This window comes from Bos indicus, chromosome 19, assembly GCF_029378745.1.
Source record: "Bos indicus isolate NIAB-ARS_2022 breed Sahiwal x Tharparkar chromosome 19, NIAB-ARS_B.indTharparkar_mat_pri_1.0, whole genome shotgun sequence".
Taxonomy (NCBI): domain Eukaryota; kingdom Metazoa; phylum Chordata; class Mammalia; order Artiodactyla; family Bovidae; genus Bos; species Bos indicus.
The window spans coordinates 43,173,813-43,192,552 of record NC_091778.1 but is presented as its reverse complement, the minus strand read 5'-3'; the positions used below and the strand labels follow the sequence as shown (position 1 = coordinate 43,192,552).

At 53.3% G+C, this 18,740-nt stretch overlaps 2 protein-coding genes across 2 annotated transcripts; one reads left to right on the top strand and one right to left on the bottom strand.

Moving 5' to 3' along the window:
• On the top strand, positions 1-9,528 carry HAP1 (huntingtin associated protein 1). The gene is given in 13 exon segments (XM_070773471.1): positions 1-1,008; positions 2,109-2,188; positions 2,508-2,696; positions 2,815-3,006; positions 3,394-3,480; positions 3,559-3,625; positions 4,907-5,037; positions 5,416-5,490; positions 5,773-5,928; positions 6,062-6,153; positions 6,446-6,484; positions 7,221-7,594; positions 8,834-9,528. Coding segments are annotated over 13 exon segments (1,977 nt in total). The 5' UTR covers positions 1-533; the 3' UTR covers positions 8,854-9,528.
• A 7,460-nt stretch (positions 9,529-16,988) lies between these two features.
• GAST (gastrin) lies at positions 16,989-18,148 on the bottom strand. The gene is made up of 2 exons (XM_019980696.2): positions 17,319-18,148; positions 16,989-17,175 (listed from the first exon to the last, which is right to left on the bottom strand). Exons 1-2 carry the CDS (start codon positions 17,527-17,529, stop codon positions 17,072-17,074), a joined length of 315 nt encoding a protein of 104 aa, XP_019836255.1. The 5' UTR covers positions 17,530-18,148; the 3' UTR covers positions 16,989-17,071.
• Between the last annotated feature and the right edge of the window lie 592 nt (positions 18,149-18,740).

The window sequence follows — 18,740 nt, the reverse complement described above, 5'->3', positions numbered from 1 at the left end:
AGGTTGTCGAGCGGCTGGTGCACCGGGGGTGTTAGCGCCAGGATCAGAGTGTGACGCGCCAGACCTGGCAGCGCGTGGAGACCGTACTGGAGTTTGGATTTATCCCCCAATCAACGGGGGAAAGACTCAACTCAGAGATTAGCTCCCGGGAAGGCAGCCGAAAAGCCTCGGCTGGAGAGGAACTAGGGGCTGTCCCCCTGTTAAAGACCTCCAAGTCCGGGTACCCGAATCCCCGGCAAGCTGCGGCTTTGGGTAAAACCATTCTCCGGAGTCGGAGAGGGGAGAAAAGCCCAGTACTCCGAGCCGAAGTCCGCGGAAACAGTGGCAACATCCACTCGCCTCTTCTCCTCGCTCTTCTCTTACTTTTTGTGCTCTGGCCCGCCCCCATAAACTTGTCCCGCCGCGCATCCCCTCGCCCCGGGCACCACCATTTGCTCCTCGGCCGCCCCCTCCCGCGCGTGGTACGGCCCCGCGGGCGCACATCCAGACACAGGTTGTAAAGCCCCAGCTGCGCGAGTCAACAGGGACTCAACATGCGCCCTAAAGTGTCGGGGCCGGGTTCTGCCGGGCACCGGCTGGGACCTGGGGATCCCGCGGCAGTAGCCATAACTCCTCTCTCCGCAACCAATCCGGCTCTGGAGCCCTCTGCCGTGCCTGAACCCGCCTCTGCGCAAGCACCCGCGGCCGGACAGAGAGCAGGATCCGGTTCCACAGCCGTCTCGGGACCCTCAGCCGGGGCTCGCCGGGCCTCAGTGGCTGGATCGGAGGCTGGAACCCAGCGCGCATCCGCATTCTCGGCGGTCCAGGGGAATGCCCAGTCCGTACCCAACAACTGGGATGCGTCGCGGACTCGCTTCATATTCCAAGGGCCGCCCTTTGGTCCCCAAGCCACTGGCTTGGGGACTGGAAAGGTGACGAGCATCTTGAAGACACCGGCTGCCTACATCGGCCAGCGGCCTGGGGTGTCCGGCCCCGAGCGCGCCGCCTTTATTCGGGAGCTGGAGGAAGGTAAACTTGGTCCCCGGGCCCCCGGAGGAGGACCAGTCGGACTAGGGTAGCAGCAGGGAGGAGGAGGCCCCGTCGGATCCAGGTGCCCGCTGGCACTCAGTCCCACCCCTCCGCCCACCCTAGCGAAGTCACGGTCTGAGGCGCCTCTCGGGGCTCGTCTTCCCCGTATCCTTCCCCGCTTCTCTCGTTCCCAGACTTCCGTCGGTGGGTCGGGCCCCGGGGCCCCCTCTTCGCGCCTGTTGCTGCGGCAGACCTGCGCACTCTCAGTGCCCCCTCGCAAGGCTACCACAGTGCCAGGGGAGGGGCGGGGGGCTTCGGGTAGGCACTGCCGAGTGCCCTCGGAGCCTGCGCTGGTCCGTGGCGCCAGCGACCGGGAGGTGGGTGGACAGAGGGGGAGGTTTTGCCAACGCCGGGATCAAGATCCGGCTTCCCCCCACAAAACAATCTTGGGGGTGGGCGGAGCCTCAGACAGAATCTGCCTCTCCTCCTCGCCTTGCGCAACAGGCATGAGTGACTGCGTCTGTTTTTGTGACCCGTGAGGCTCCAGTGAGCTGGCCAGGGCTGCCCCCTGGGTAAGGGATGTTGAGTCAGTCGGTGCTGAACTTCCGCTGGCCACCTCCAATCTCCTAGGTTCCAGGGACTGTAGGACTGTGATCACAGTACCTCACTTAGTATCTTTCCCCCAAGGGGGAAAAATTGAGTCTAGTTGGCCCTGGGAGCAGGGAAGGGAGTGCTGACTACGCGGGGTATGGAGAGGATATTGGCGGCAGAAAGGGAATTCCATCTTCATCCTGTTTGCTGACCCTTGATGTTGAGGGCAGAGCACAGTAAGGTGCGTGCGTGCTCAGTCGCTTCAGTCGTGTCCGACTCTTTGCGACCCTATGGACTGTAGCCTGCCAGGCTCCTCTGTCCATGGGATTCTCCAGGCATGAATACTGCAGTGGGTTGCCTTTCCCTTCTCCAGGGGATCTTCCCAGGTCCCTTGCATTGTAGGCGGATTCTTTACCGCTGAGCCACCAGGGAAGCCCCGAATGCTACGGTGCCGCCGGGTATTATATGCTCCCTTTTTTCCTGACTCGGCTGCCCACTTTTTCTTGCAGTGCTGTGTCCTGACCTACGTCCGCACGTCAAGAAGATCACCCAAGAAGAGGTCAAAATGATGTTAAGTTTGCTGGAGGAGGTGCGTGTTGCCCGCCCTACCTGGGCCAGCCCCAGTCTCAGCCAGGCTCCAGTTTTCACTATGTCTGTATGGGTAGGCGTCTTCCTGCCTGGCTGTCTCTCTAGGGGCCAAGCTGGAGGTCCCTCTTGTGGAAGACAGGTAGATGTGGAATGTTCAGGCTAGAGAGCTCTTAGCACCATCCGGTCTGATCTCTTTTTCCATAGGGGGAATCTGGGTCAGGTCCCACAGTGGGTTCATGGTAAGCTCTTGTCTGGTTCCTTGGAGAACTAGGGGATGGAGGGGATTTCCCCGAGTGGCCTTGCTTCTCTTTGACCCCTAGCTTCTCCCACGTGTCTGGGAGACCCCAGCAGCCAGGAACCCTGTTCCCCAAGGGATGGGGGTCCTTCTGTAGAGAGAGCGGGACCTGAACACGGCAGCCTGCATTGGCCAGTCCCTGGTGAAACAAAACAGTGTTCTGTTGGAGGAGAACAGCAAGCTGGAAGCCATGCTGGATTCAGCCAAGGAGGAGGTACCTGGGTGGGGAGGAGCAGGGAGGGGTGAATCTCAGGCCTGCTGCCAACCCACTGTGCCAGGGTCTGTGCCTGCCTCTGCCTGCACCTGACCCTGGGCTCCTCTTCCCCTGCCAGATTTTACATCTCAGACAGCAGGTAAACCTGCGGGATGACCTCCTTCAGCTGTACTCAGACTCTGATGAGGAGAAGGATGAAGATGAAGAAGAGGAAGAGGAAGAGGAGGAAGAGGAAGAGGAGGAAGAGGAGGAGGGGGACGAAGAAGAAGAGCAGAGGCCTGAGCATCCCTGTGAAGCCTCAGAGCTGCAAGTGTCCTGCCCTTTTTTTTTTTGTTTCAGTTTTCCCCATGCCTCATGGCTTTCAGGATCTCAGTTCCCGGACCAGAGATTGAGCCTAGGCCACAGCAGTGAAAACGCCGCATCCTAACCGCTGGACCGCCAGGGAATTCCCCATGAGTGTCCGGCCTTTGCACCAGGGCGGTCCCTTCTCTGAGCTTCAGTTTCCTTGTTTGGAAACAGGAACGCCATGTATCTGCCAGTGGGGTAGCTGGGGCTAATTGAGGCCACCACATCAGCCTGGGATTGGTGGGGGTAGGGGTAGGGGGTAGGGAAGCCCTGGGTGGGCTGGGACCTGGGTTCTCCAAGCCCTTGTACCCTGACTTCCGTCCCTCCCTCTGCTAGGACTCCTGTGACTGAGTCAGAGTCGCACCACTGCCCGTAGCTGGAGGCCCTGCAAGAGCAGCTGCGGCTACTGGAGGAGGAGAATGAGCAGCTTCGGGAGGAGGTGAGGATGGGGGGAGAGGGCGTGCTCCTGGGCAGAGGGTGTAGACTCCCCGGCCCCTTCCTTTCTCCCTCCCTCCAGGTCTCTCAACTTGACGACCTTGAGGAGGAGGAACAGATATTCATCCTGGATTGTGTGGAGCAGTTTTGTACATGAACTTGTAACTTGGGGTAGGGGCTTGTCCCAAGGCGCAGAGGGAAGAACCCAGGACTTCAAGTCATAGCTCTGACACTTCCTAGCTGTGTGAGCTTGGACAAGTTCGTTGACCTCTCTGAACCTTCATCTTTAGAATGGGGCTTAGTCTTCTTGGCCCTGCTGACCTCTCCAGGGGTTACAGTTGAGAAAGTGCTTTGTGCAAACAGTTAAGAGCTATACAGGCACTCTGGGGCTCCCTTAAGCCTACCTCCTCTTGTTATTTGGGGAGGGCGAGGGAGGGGGCCATGAGCTGCCAGATACCAGGCCCCCCATCCCCCCAGGCACTCTATTAGGCAGGGGCTGTGCCTGGACCATGTGGTTATGATGATGAGTGAGACATAGTGTTTGTCCCCGAGGAGTTCAGGCCTAGCTGGGGAGACAGAGACTTGAGGTGGCAACAGCTGAACAACAGCTGGAGTGAGGTGCAGTTGCCCTCACCCCAAATCTGGCCTTCCTTCCCTCAGGTTCCCTGAATGACCCTCTGGTCCCAGGCCCCTGGAGTAGGAGTCCTCACATTCTGTTGCTTCTGCCTCATAGGAAAGGCTCAAGTCTCCTTCCTCTTCCCCATCCCAGCTACCTCTAGCGCTGGCCACCTGTTACATGGTCTCTCTGCCTCCATCCCTGCTCTTCCAGGCCCTTCTGCACACAGCCCAAAGGAGTTTTCTAAAGCCAGACTATTGGTCCTCTGCCTAAACCGCCCAAGTAACTCCCTATTGGCCAAAGGATAAACCCTACCCTCCCTACCCCAGCCCTAGTCATCTGGACGCTGCCCACTGCTCCAGCACTCTCTCCTGGTGTCCGGTGGTTCCCTCTGGGCCCCTCCACACTCTGCCTGGGCCCTGTTGCCACTTCTGCCTGGTGAGACCTCCTTGCCCTGTGGAGGTCCTAGCTCCATAGATCTTGCCAGGCTGGACTGGGTGCGGCGGCTGGGACCCTGGATGCACTCTTTACACTCGCTGCACCTTAGTTCATAATTTGCACTGTTGTGATTTGTTTTTCCCTCAGTCTCCACACTCGCCTTGAGCTCAGTGTGGGCTGGGGCTGGTCTTGCTGACTGCTTGCCCAGCACCCTGCTCTGTGTCAGTCAGTAGACGTTTATTGAAAAGAAGACCCGAGTGAGGGATGTTAAGCCCTGTGGAACCTTGGGTACCTGGAGGGGTGCAGGCAGACAGGGGCATCTGGGAGACTGAGGGCCCTGGGGAGCCAGCGCTGACCTTGCCCCACTCCTCCCCAGCTGAGGCCAGCCAGCAGATGGCCAAGCTGTCAGAGGTGCTGGCGCTCAGGATGGAGAACTATGAACAGCAGCAGAGGGAGGTCGCCCAGCTGCAGGGCCAGGTCACGAAGCTACAGCGGTGCTGCCGATCGGTGAGTCGGGACATATGCGGGGCTTCCTCCTCCTGTCACAGCCCCCTGGAATCTATGCCCCCTTCTCTCTGCCCCCACCCCAGGAGACTCAGCTCAGAGGCCTCTCTCTTGTGTCAGAGTCAGAGTTGGAGGAGACATCAGGGAGCCTCTCATCCTGTCCCCTTGTCTCAAGTCGGGGGCTGAGCCTAAAGAGAGACACAGGGTGTTCCCAGGAAACAGGCCACGTGACTCCACCTTCTTTGGCCTTTTCCCATGTGACTTCTGTTTTAAAGAGCTGCTGACACTCACTGACGTGTCTGGGGAGACTTGCCGGCAGCAGGGGCTGCAGGGGTGTGGGGAGACCTGGGGTGGGGGTTCACTGGCCTTGGGTCCTTCCAGTATGGGGCTGAGACTGAGAAGTTGCAGAAGCAGCTGGCTTCGGAGAAAGAAATCCAGGTGAAGCTCCAGGATGAGGTGAGGCTTCCCCTGAGCTCCCAGGACCCTTGGGTGGCTGCCTGAGTCTAACCAGCTCCTTGAACAGGGGCTGACGCTGTCCTTTCCACATACTCAGGCTCTGGCACAGGGCCTGGCAGGTAGCAGTTCAGTTGGGGCCTGAATGGAGTAGAGTCCAGGGGTCACACTGTGTCATTATATGGGTCTAGAGTCTGGGCCCATTGCCTCTTTGCCCAGGCTTCCCGGCCCCTTTGGGAGAGAGTGGGCAAGGCGTCCAGGCTGGGTGTGCCTGGGTCCCATCAGAGCCTGTGGGCGGGTTCCCAGCTGCAGGACCTGCAGGAGAAGTACTCAGAGTGTGGGGACATGCTGATGGAAGCCCAGGAGAAGGTGAAGACCCTCCGCCAGCAGGCCCCGGCATCCGCTGGCTCTGTCACCCACTACACATACACTGTACCTCTGGTGAGGCCCCCGGCTCCTGCCTGTTACCTCTGTGCGCCCTGTGTCTATCTGCAGTCCCTTCCTGGGTCTGGAGGTGTGTGTGTGGGGTCTTCTGCTGAGACCTTCTGGTAATGTCCCCCATCTCTGTCCATAGGAGGCACTTCCTGATTTCCAGGAGACCCTGACTGAGGAGCTCAGAATGTCTATAAGGAGAATTATCTCAGACCCTGTGTTTTTTATGGAAAGGTACGCACTGGGCCCCAGTCCCTTGGCTGCCCCACACTCACTCTTGCCTACCTGGTCAGCAGCAGCCTTTCTGGTAATGGGAGGGGTTTGCTCGATCAATCTTCTCCCCTGCCGTGGTGTCTTTCCTCCTGCCTCATCGGTCCCCGGCCCTTCCACTCAACACCAGTCCTGTGTCCACGTTCTGGGTCTGTCACTTCTCCCTGGGATTTTTCTGCACCGTGGGTCCCCAGGGATTTCACACTTTCAGCTTCCCATTGCCTTGGGACACCAAAGGCCCTTTTCTCTTTTGAAGGAATTATGAAGTGACTCCAGAGGAGACATCAGACCTGGGGTAAGCTGACCAGGGTCTCCCTCTTCACTTGCTCTCACTTTTAAGCATCCAGACAACCCCCTGCCACTGGCTTTGTGACCTGCAGCCCCGGAGAAGTTCTGGCTCTCGGGCTGACTGGGCTGAGATGTACTGGGAGGGATACTCTCTAACCCTTTGCCTTCAAATTTTGCCCCATGGGTGGCCCTCTGATTAGAGGCCTCTCCAAGCAGGTACTGAAGCCTTTGCTTCTCCCAACCAGTGCCTAAGAGGCAAATGGGTGCTGGCCTAGGAGCCAGGAATGCTGGGACTAAGTCCCAGCTTGAGCCCTTTACTGGCTGTGTGTCCTTGGACAAGTCACTTGACCTGTCTGAGCCTTACTAAAATGGATTTGTTCCTATGGCAACTAGACCTGGGATGGGTTATGAAAGTTGAATAATGAAGGAGTGGGGCAGAGGAGATGTTATTGCTAGTCTGTTCTATGAAGCAGAGTGAAGTTACTGGGGGAAGGTGGGGCTTGTGCAGTGTTGGTGACCGTTCTTCTTTTTGCCAGGGCCATGGGCTGGGTGTTTGAGGCCTTGAGGCTTGTACCCAGCTGCCTCCTCCCCTGGCTGGGACAGAACTTGGGAGTAATCATCAGGGTCTGTGTAGAGCCTGGGGTTGAGTGGGAGCCCTGGTGGCTGGAGCCCCGGGCTGCAGATGAAGGGGGAGGCTCTGGCTTAGAGCGGGTAGGAAAAGACTTTCCTGTCTGCCTGCCCAGATATGAGCTTCGCTACAGAGAGGAGCGAGCACAGGAGCAGGGGCTCGAGGCTGGGGAGGGGCTGATGCTGACCGAGGATTTTGTGCCTGTGGAAGAGTTGGTGCCTGAGGAGCAGCTGGGGGTCATAGAAGAGGCAGTGCCAGCTGAGGAGAGGGTAACAGAAGAGGAGGAACTGGTGTCTGAGGAAGCTGAGGCCTGGGAGGACCTAGAGCCAGAGGTGGATGAAACAACTCAGATGAACGTGGTGACCTCAGCCCTGGAGGCCAGCGGCTTGGGCCCCTTGCGCCTGGACATAAAGTATGTCCTCCAGCAGCTGGCCAACTGGCAGGATGCCCGTTTCAGGCAGCAGCTGAGGCAGAAGATGCTCCAGAAAGGTGAGTGTTCCCGTGGGGGCCTCCCTCTGGCCAGCCTGACAAGCTGCAGATCATCAAGCTGATGAAAGGTGAGGGTAGGTGAGCCCTTCAAAGGCTCACTTACCCCAGCCCAGGCCCACCTAGCATGCTGATTTGCATGGACTTTGCATATTATTTACATAGACCCCTCAGATCTCCAGCAGTGGGAACTGTGGCCCTGATGCTTATTTTCATGGTATTTGCATAGGATTCTAGTTCTCCACCCTCTGGTCCTGGGGGCTGGGCTGGGAGTCAGGGCTTGGGCTGCAGCTTCCCGCCATGCCTCAGCTTCCTGTCTCTGCCTGTCCCCTTCCCCTGTTCTCCACCCTACCTCCCGATTCCCAAGGCCCCCCAACCCTGCAGCAGTGGCAGCAGCAGGCCAAAACAAACATGGGGGCTGGGATTCTGGAACCCGGGGTGCCAAACCAGGACTTACGGAGGCTGGAGGAGGAAATGGCCAACCATACTCCGAAAGCCTGGGAGGAAGGGGGCCCTTCTTGGACCCCCCAGGCAATTGGGATTAAGGCCTCTGCCAGCAAGGGCCACAGTTGGAATGATCCCCTGGCTGAGTCTGAAGGTGCCCTAGGGTCTCCTACAAGGTGGGTCCAGTAAGGGTCTCCTCTCCCCAGCTGGAAGCCCCAGAGGTTGGTGTGGCATCTACTGAGCACAGGCCATGTCCTGGGCCGTGAGAACCCTGCCTTGAGGAGCTCATGGAAATAATCAAAGATGATTTAGTGACTAAATTACCTTCTTTAATCCTCACACCCCTGTAGGTAGTATTATCCCCATTTGGTGAGAAACTGAGGTTCAGAGAGCAGAGTGATTTGTTCGAGGTCACTGAAGCTCTTTTCTTCACTGCTATGCCATAATGCCTCCCCTTACTCATCCCTCCTCTCTAACCTGGTCTCTGTGCCTTCTTGGCCTGCTGGGTCTGCTGTGAAGTTTATAACCTGTTGGCAGCCTCATCATTCTGTCTGGACTGCCCTGACTCGGATGGCCCTTTGCTCACTGCTGGGTGGCCTCATCAGGGTTGGCCCGTACGGTTGTGCAGGTTGTACACTGAATGGTGACCACTATGGCTGGGCAGTGGACAGCCTGCATAACTATCAACGGCTTCTGTCTCTTTCTGATGTAGCTGAGCAGGTCCAGCCCCTGCGTGCTGCCCAGGCCAAGCCTGTGGTCCCCAGGCCTCCAGTTCACATCCACTCCCTTCTCTTCCAGGCTTTGCTGTTCCCCAGTAGCCTGCAGAGGCCCCACAGACTGCCTGAGGCCCTTCCTTCTGCTGCCTGGCCAAGCCCCACTCTCCCCAGACGCCCCTTCCCATGCTCCAAAGCAGGACCCCTGATCTGTCACTAGCTCACCCCAGACAAGCCTGGACTGGAACTTGAGGGCCCAAGCCTCAAGCCTCTTCTGGGAGAGGCTGAAGGAACCCCGGCCCTTGTTCTGCAGCTGGTGCAAAAGCTGTGGCTGCTGGACCTGGGGCACATGGTGGCTCTGGGGGTGAAGAAGCCCAGGGGGAGGCCCCACCAGCTACCAGACCCAGCTGGATCTCCTGTTCTTGGCTCTTTCTTCCCAGTTCCCACTCTTTGTAACTGGAAGTGTCTGTCTGTGTGGGTGAGGACTCCCTCTGCCTGGTGGGGGCCTCCCCACCCCATCTCCTCTCCTCCCACCTGTGACCTGTGAGTATCCAGGCCCCCTCCCAAGGCCCTGTCACCCACCCATATCTTCTCCTCAGTGCTCCTTGTTTCCTTGTTCTAGGTTTTTTCCCTCTCCCCCTCTTTACTTTTAGTCAGTGGAGTCAGGGCCCAGGACCCCACTGCTGTCTGCCCTGATTCCCACAGTGCTTCTCCCGCTCCTGTTGCTTGTCAGTCTGTATGTGTACTGGTACAGGAAATAAAGGACCTGTGTGCTGCCTGGCCCAGCCTCTGCCGTCTTTCTCAGGGAGTGCACATGCGTGTGTGTGTGTGTGCATGTGCATGCGTGTGTGTGGATGTGCATGCATGTGTGTGTGTGTGTGCATGTGTGCATGCACTTTGGTGGGGCAAAGCTGTGGAGAGAGGATGGGCTCTAGTGTTGAATGATGTGCTGGGGGCTTTGATTAAATACATAATTATAGCCACAAATCCTCTGGCGTGGGTGATATGATAAATGATCGTCAGGTGATGAAGCTGACGTCCAGGCAGGTAAAGTTACCCTCCCAAGGGTCAAACAGGGCCTTTGCTGGTGGCTCAGTGGTAAAGAATCTGCCTGCCAGGGTGGGAGACACAGGTTTGATCCCTGATCTGGGAAAATCTCACATGCTGAGGGGCAGCTAAGCCTGTGCACCACAGCTGTTGAGCCTGTGCTCTAGAGCCTGGGAGCTGCAACGACTGAAGCCCATGTGCCCTAGTGCTCTGCAATCGGAGAAACCTGTGCACCATAAGCAGAGAGTAGCCCCTGATCGCCACAACTAGAGAGAAGCCTGCGTAGCAGCGAGGACTCAGCACAGCCAAAGATAAATAAAAATTAAAAAGAGTTCAACTGCTGCTTGTAGAACTTTGAATGCAAGCCCTTGGGTCATCAGAGCCCGAGTTAGACGCCCTCCTTCCCTGATCCCTTCTGCTCCTGGGATCCTGCCCTGGTACCCAGCTGCGAAGGGTGAAGCAAGGAGAGTCACCTCTGTCTTAGGTAGAGGTCCCCCAGAATGGCATGTGAAAACGAGTCGTTTCTTCCATTAAAGAAGGCTGTTAGGCTGATTCTTGCCAGGGCAGGATTCTTAAACTTGGACTGATTCTTGCCAAGGCAGGACTCTCAAACATGGAAGCAGAGAGAGGCAGAAAACAAGGTGAAGTCAGAGTCCCAGAAATTTGGTAACGAGTCTGGCTTGAAATGTTCAATTTCCAGTTTAGAGTTTATCATTTCAGAAAGCAACAGCTCAGTTCTCAGAAAGGTTTAATCATGTTCTCATTTTTGGTGAAGGTGTTTACAGAGCATTGATAATAAGGATTTTAATCATGAAGAAAAAAAACAAGTTGTTTATTTAGAAGATGATCCCAGGAAGCCCTCTTGGGGCAGAGTAGGAAATTGAGAACAGAAGGGAGCTAACGATCGTACTTACTTGGTGGTCCAGGGATTAAGACTCCAAACTTCCACTGCAGGGGGCATGGGTTTGAGCCCTGTTTTGGGAACCAAAATCACACTGGCTGTGCAGTGCTGCCAAAAAAAAAAATGGAGGCTCAGTCATACTGGGGAACCCTGGAGGAAGAGCAGCCTGTTGCAGCTTTGAGTGTCATGTGGACCAGCATCATTAACATCTCCTGGAAGTTAATCAGAAATGCAGAATCTCGGGTCCCACCCCATGCCTATATTGTCAGAATCTGCATGTTGACGAGGTCCCCAGGTAATGCACATGCATATTAAAGTTGGAAACACGGATCTAGAACCCATTTCAGTTATCCCATCCTAGGGGCATGGAAACTATGGCAGGCATCCGCCAAGACTCAGTCATCATTGGCTGAGGGCTGCTCCTGGGGGCATTAACTCGCTGGTGCTCTGGTCTCTCAGCACATGTGCTGGGGAAAAGCCCTCTGGCAAAGACTAGCTGTGTTTGTCATGGACCATGGTCAGCGTGTGCTAGAATGGCAAGTGCTGAGGGTGCGGGTGCGTCACTGACAGGGTCTGCTACAGTCCAGATCTTGTGCCTCTCAGATGCGCTCAAGCCCCATGTGGAGTTCACTCTGGCCTGGCAATGCTTGTGTAAGATGGTGGCTGATCACAGTATCTTATAAAGAAGAATTACATCTGGAAGATGAGTGGTATAAGCTGTGGTCCCCAGTGCTGCAATTGATCCCGAATCCCTAAATGATATTTCTCATCTCCTTCCTCTACCACCCTTCTCCTTTGGCCGGCACTTCAGCTGGTCCAGGTTGCTTTCCTGGTTGAAGTAATCTACATCTTCATTCCTGAGAGGTCTGAACACTAGGTCATTGGCCCTGGTCAGGCTATTGTTGGAGCAACTGCATGTTTATGGTTCTCACCAGGCAGGAAGCCCCAAGACACAGCTCAGTGAATCCCCCTGAGAGCCAGACCCTAAATACTCCTTCCTGCATCCAGCCTCCAGTGTACATCCCCAAGTTAGTGCCTTAATGGCACCTTTAATTCCAACCTTTTGGAGGTTCCTTAAAAAGCTAAAAATAGAGTTGCCATATGATTCAGCAATCCCACTCCTGGGCATGTATCAAGAGAAAACTCTAATTTGGAAAGATACATGCTGTGTTCATAGCTGCACTATTTACAACAGCCAAGACAGGGAAGCAACCTAAATGTCCATCAACTAATGAAAGAATGAAGAATATGTGATACGCATATACAATAGACTAGTACTCAGCCATCAAAAGGAATGAAACAATGCCATTTGCAACAACGTGGACGAGTCCTAGAGATTATTAAGTGAAAGAAGTCAGAAAGAGAAAATCAAATACCACGTGATATCACTTCATGTGGAATCTAAAATATGGCACAAGTGAACCTATCTACAAGATAGAAACAGGCTCACAGACGCAGAAAACAGACTCATGGGGGATTCCCAGTGGTCAGGACTCAGCGCTCTCAGTGCCATGTCCCAGGTTTGATCCCTGATCACAAGCCCCACAAGGCAAAGTAGTATCTCTGCTTTTCAATATGCTATCTAGGTTGGTCATAACTTTCCTTCAAAGTGAGGCCCAAATAAATAAATCCCCTACCTCATTAAAAAAAAAAAAAAAAACACAAACAACTTACGGTTATCAAAGGGGAAAAGGGTTGGGATAAATTAGGAGTTTGGGCCTAGCAGATACACACTGTCTGTGTGTGCGTGTGTGTGCTCAGTGATGTCCAACTCTTTGCAACCCCATGGCCCATGTCTGCCAGGCTCTTCTGCCCATGGAATTTCCTAGGCAAGAATACTGGGGTGTGTTGTCATTTCCCTTATTCTAGGAGATCTTCCCGACCCAGGGATGGAACCCATGTCTCTTGTGTCTCCTGCATTGGCAGGTGGCTTCTTTACCAGTGTGCCATCTACTATATAAAACATATATAAACAACAAGGGCCTGGACAGCACAGGGAAGTATATTCAATCAGTTCAGTTCAGTTCAGTTCAGTCACTCAGTCGTGTTTGACTCTTTGGATCCCATGAATTGCAGCATGCCAGGCCTCCCTGTCCATCACCAACTCCCGGAGTTCACCCAAACTCATGTGCATTGAGTTGGTGATGCCATCCATCCATCTCATCCTCTGTCGTCCCCTTCTCCTCCTGCCCCCAATCCCTCCCAGCATCAGGGTCTTTTCCAATGAGTCAACTCTTCACATGAGGTGGCCAAAGTATTGGAGTCTCAGCCTCAGCATCAGTCCTTCCAATGAACATCCAGGATTGGTCTCCTTTAGGATGGACTGGTTGGATCTTCTTGCAGTCCAAGGGACTCTCAAGAGTCTTCTCCAGCACCACAGTTCAAAAGCATCAATTCTATGGCACTCAGCTTTCTTCACAGTCCAACTCTCTCATCCATACATGACCACTGAAAAACCATAGCCTTGACTAGACGGACCTTTGTTGGCAAAGTAGTATCTCTGCTTTTCAATATGCTATCTAGGTTGGTCATAACTTTCCTTCAAAGGAGTAAGCATCTTTTAATTTCATGGCTGCAATCACCATCTGCAGTGATTTTGGAGCCCCCCAAAATAAAGTCTGACACTGTTTCCACTGTTTCCCCATCTATTTCCTATGAAGTAATGGGACCAGATGCCATGATCTTAGTTTTTTGAATGTTGAGCTTGAAGCCAACTTTTTCACTCTCCTCTTTCACCTTCATCAAGAGGCTTTTTAGTTCCTCTTCACTTTCTGCTGTAAGGGTGGTGTCATCTGCATATCTGAGGTTATTGATATTTCTCTCGGCAATCTTGATTCCAGCTTGTGCTTCTTCCAGCCCAGCATTTCTCATGATGTACTCTGCATATAAGTTAAACTGAAACTGAATTTGCTCAGTCGTGTCCGACTCTTTGTGACCCCATGGACTGTAGCCCACCAGGCTCCTCCATCCATGGAATTTTCTAGGCAAGAGTACTGGAGTGGGTTGCCATTTCCTTCTCCAGGGGATCTTCCTGACCCGGGGATCGAACCCTGGTCTCCCGCATTGCAGGCAGACGCTTTACCATCTGGGCCACCAGGGAATCCCGCATATAAGTTAAATGTCTTGTAATAAACCACAATGGAAAAGGATATGTGTACATGTGTATAATTGAATAATTTTGCTGTACACTAGAAGTGAACACAACAGTATCAATAAACAATACTTCAATTAAATAAAAAAGTAAAAGAATCTTGAAATCCAGGTTTCCAGGAATTCTCTGGGCTGGAAGAAGTACCTCTATCTTGTCAAACGGGAGCAGCTTACCTTTACCTGGAGAGTGCAAAGGCTTCCTTGAGGCTGATGCCTCCTATGATGATGCTTCTTGAGTTTTGCATCTGCCTCCCTTAAGGGCTTCTAAATCAAAAGCAACGTCAGGTCCTAGAATGTGGACAAGTACTGCTCCACATAACAGAAGAAAGGGATTGTTCACCCCCAAATGCTGCAGAAGCTGAATAAACTGAATAGTATGTAGCAGCAGGAACCAGGACAACATACATGGAGTGGATTGTTGAGGTTGGTAGAACTAGGAGGATGAACTCCAGAATGGTAGAATGATTGGCTAGGGGAGTGTGAAAATGTTAGTTGCTCAATCGTGTCTGACTCTTTGTGACCACGTGGACTGTAGCCTGCCAGGTTCCTCTGTCCATGGGATTTCCCAGGCAAGAATACTGGAGTAGGTTGCCATTTTCTTCTCCAGGGGACCTTCCCAACCCAGGGATCATAACCCCAGTCTCCTGAATTACAGGCAGATTCTTTACCATCTGAGCCACCAGGGGAAAGTTTATTTTACTTTATTTTGGCTGTGCCATGTGGCTTGTGGGATCTTAGTGCCCCCACCAGGGATCAGACCTGGACCACAGCAGTGAAAGCACCATGTCTTGACCACTGGATCACCAGGGGATTCCCAGGGGAGAGTTTATCGATATAAGCATCAAGGGTGCTCTCTTATGACTCAGGATTTAATTTCCTGGCAAAGACACTTGAAGCCTAATGCCTTACTGGGAATGACTCTGTGAAGCTCAGACAAAACAACAGTCTAAAGCAATTGAGCTGAAGACTCCTGAATTGCCTCAGCAGAGTATTGAGGAAGGAGTCAAAAGGCTCAGAGAGGCAGGCTCACTAGAATGGAGTTGTGATGTAAGATGAGAAAACCCACAGATGATTGTGGACGTTTCAGGAGTTATGAGCACACCACTTAACACAGCAATGGAGTCTGACTGCTGCGGGACCCAATCTCAGAATCCCATCACAAGGGTTTGCTTCCTACAACTCCCCTAGTACCCACTGTCTTGGGATGAGTCCCCCCGGATGCAGACTGGGAGATAAGGATTTGAGAGCAAGTATTTATTTGAGTGGTCATCTCAAGAAACACCAGGAGTAGCCTGAGGATATGAGACAGGGAAGGGAAGGGAGCCAAGAAAGGACACTGCTGATCAGGTTACTGTTACCGGTAACTGGGGCTGAGTCCTGCTGAGGATCTCTGCAAGACAGAGTAGCATACATTTCAGAATTAACCACCCCAGAGGTGAGGGAGCTGGGGCATTTCTTTTTAAAGATTTTTTTTTTTTGATGTGGACCATTTTTGAAGTCTTTATTGAATTTGTTACAATATTGCCTCTGTTTTGGTTTCTTGGCCACAAGGCATGTGGGATCCTAGCTCCCCTACCAGGGACTGAGCCTGTAACCTTACACAGGAAGGTGAAGTTTAACCACTGGACTGTCAGTGAAGTCCCAGAGGTGGGGTATTTATCCTCCAACTTTCGATCTGTCATTGACTGAGAGATGCTTCCAGAGGCACTAACTCCCCTGAATTTCCAGGCTGCTTTACATTGCCAAAACCCTCAGGTGGAGAGTAGCAAGTGCCTATGGCAGGATGCTGTGACAGGCATAAGAGCAGTAAGGGAATATGGGTGAGATGCCAAGTGTGTGTGCCAGCACTTGCCTATCCATGTGATAAATATTTATGGGGTACCTCCTGTTCTGGCACTGGGATACAGCAGGGAAGAAGGACATATGGTACCCACTCTTACAGAGTTTCCCTTCTAACTGAGGAGGCAGACAATAAACTGGAAACAAAACAACTACAGATTGTGAAATGCGCTCCGCAGACAATACTACGCTATGATGAGCGACTACTGGAGGCTGCGTGTGAAGGGTGAGGAGCAGAAAGGGCAAGCCTCTCGGGAAAAGGCCTTTCAACCAAGACCCAGGAGAAAGAGAGGAGCCAGGCATGTTCATGCCCAGGGAAAAGCATTCCAGGCACAGGGAACAACGAAAACAAAGGTTCGGAGCAGGAGAGAGCATGGTGTGTTTGAGTGGCAGAAAGGAAGAGGCGGGAGGAAGGCAATTTGGCATCCATGAGGGGGATGAAGACCGCAGGGCTAGATCTGAATGCTTTGCCAAGGAGCCTGGGTTTCTTTTTTTGGCTGGACCACTCAGCATACAGGATCTTAGTCCCCCAACCCAGGATTGAATTTGTGTCCCCTGCACCAAGGCAATGGCACCCCACTCCAGCACTCTTGCCTGGAAAATCCCATGGACAGAGGAGCCTGGTGGGCCGAAGTCCATGGGGTCGCTAAGAGTCGGACACGACTCAGCGACTTCACTTTCACTTTTCACTTTCATGCATTGGAGAAGGAAATGGCAACCCACTCCAGTGTTCTTGCCTGGAGAATCCCAGGGACGGGGGAGCCTGGTGGGCTGCTGTCTATGGGGTCGCACAGAGTCAGACACGACTGAAGCGACTTAGCAGCAGCAGCAGCAGCAGCAGTGGAAGCACAGAGTCTTAACCACAGGACTGCCCGGGAAGTCCCAACGAGCCTAGGTTGTATTCTAATTGCAATGGGAAGCGCTGGAGGGTTGACTGGAGTGGCGTGATTTGATTTCTCTTTTAGAAAAGCTCACTCTGGTTGTGACACTGCTGTCTATTCTCCCAAACACAATATAGAGTGTTTTTTTTTGTTGTTTGTTTTTGGGCTGCATGGCCTGTGGGATCATAGTTCCACAACCGGGGATTGAACCCACATCTCCCTTGCACTGGAAATGCAGAGTCTTAACCACTGGACCACCAGGGAAGTCCCCACACTACAGAGTCTTGTTCCATATTAGGCTCTGGGGACACGGAGGAGATGTAGCCATGGTCTCTGCCCCTGGAGTAGTACTCAACCCTCCTTCCCAGCTCAGCCCTGCCCCAACCTGCATCCCCGGCCCTGTGACACTTGACACAACTTGATCCATTGGAAGCTAGTTTATTTTGATGTGTGTTTCATGGGGCTGGGCTGGGCTGGGAGGTGACTGGGCTCCAAAGCTTGGTTCTCAGGGATGTTGGTCCCCTTCCTCAGCACTGCGGCGGCCGAAGTCCATCCATCCATATGCTGCTTCCTCTTCCTCCACCCATGGCCCCTGCTTCTTGGACAGGTCTGAGGGTCAGAGGTGGGAGAGGAGGTGATGATGGGGGAAAGGACATCAAGGCTCTGGAGACCGTGGCCAGGGCCAGCCTAGGGGCACCTTGGCCAAACCAGGCAGGGAAAGGCAAGCAGGGACGGTTGTCAGCAGCTCCTACCTGCGACCATGTGTGGCGGATCCTGAAGCCCCAGCTGCCTCCGGGGGTGCGAGGCTGGGCCCAGCCGGTTCATCCTGAGCGGCTCCTGGCCCCTATTGGCCCCTGGAGCGACGGGCGCGTCTTGCAGGTGGGAGTGGGGCTTCCAAGAAGCTTCGCAGAAGGCGGCCAGAGCCAGCACCAAGATCAGCACATGTGCACACAGTCGCTGCATCTTGTCTGCAAAGGAGAGAGGGACTGAGCTTAAAGGTGGGGTTGTCCAGGCACCCAGAGGCAGGATGGACCCTCCTCCCTGCTGACAGGTCGGCAATTCTGCATGGGCTTGTGGACTGTTCCTCCTGGTCCTACCATCTCCCCATCCGATCCTCCAATCTCAAGCTTTGCCTTTTTTAAAGGCAAGGAATTTATAACTCAGAGCAAGGCTTTCCAAACTGTTTTGTAGAATTTGAGGCCATGTGAGTGGCTCTATAAGGTTTAAGTCTTGCGATTTAAGTGAACTTTTAAATAGTAATATGGAGGGGATGCACGCAGCATCTCTTTGAAGCCCACAGCAACTTTACCGCATGGTGGGAGTCACACTGTGGTAGGGAAGTTTCTCCTACCGTTTTCACTTAACTAAGGACTATCCTCTGATTCTTTTCAGGTGACGCTAGTGGTAAAGATCTCGCCTGCCAATGCAGGAGACATAAGAGACACGGGTTTGATCCCTGGGTCAGGAAGATCCCCTGGAAGAGGACACAGCTACCCATGCCAGTATTTTTGCCTGGAGAACTCCCATGGTCAGAGGAGCCTGGTGGGCTACAGTCCATGGGGTCGCAAAAAGTTGGACATGACCAAAGTGACTTAGCATGCACGTCTCCTCTGATTACAATCTACCAGTTGAAAAAAAAAGACCCTGAAACCATCACCATTTGTAGCTCTGTATCAAGGTGAGCCAAGTTTGGGAAAACCAGAATACAAAAATAAAATGGATGCTCAAACAAATCTAAAATTCTATTCTGAGGATTCAACAGTTTCATGTTCTTTCAGCCTCATTGTTCTGATTGGCTTTATTGAAAGCAAATGATACAAATATTGCCTTCAAAGAACACATTTGTATACATGAAATAGTTCTTTCATCTGTTTTCTCTGTTAAATTTCCTTTGGGAGAGAAAGGGTTCTTCTGCTAAAGAAACAAAGTTGAAAAATCCATGCTCTAGAGCACTGCTGTCCAATATGGCAGCCTCCAGGCACACGTGGCTCTTTACATTTAAATTAATGCAACATTAAAAATTCCTTGGGACTCCCCTGGTGGTCCAGTGGCTATAACTGAGTTCACAATGCACTGGGCCCAAGTTTGATCCCTGGTCAGGGAACTAGATCTCACATCCTGAGACTAAAAGTTCGCATGCCTCAACTAAGACCGGGGGCAGTCAAATAAATAAA

What these genes read in the sequence shown, in the direction of transcription:
- GAST (XM_019980696.2), bottom strand. Translation starts at nt 17,529, where the DNA reads ATGCAGCGACTGTGTGCACATGTGCTGATCTTGGTGCTGGCTCTGGCC. An exon ending in TCCGCCACACATGGTCGCAG is followed by an intron (nt 17,176 to 17,318) that starts GTAGGAGCTGCT and finishes TCTGACCCTCAG; the next exon opens with ACCTGTCCAAGAAGCAGGGG.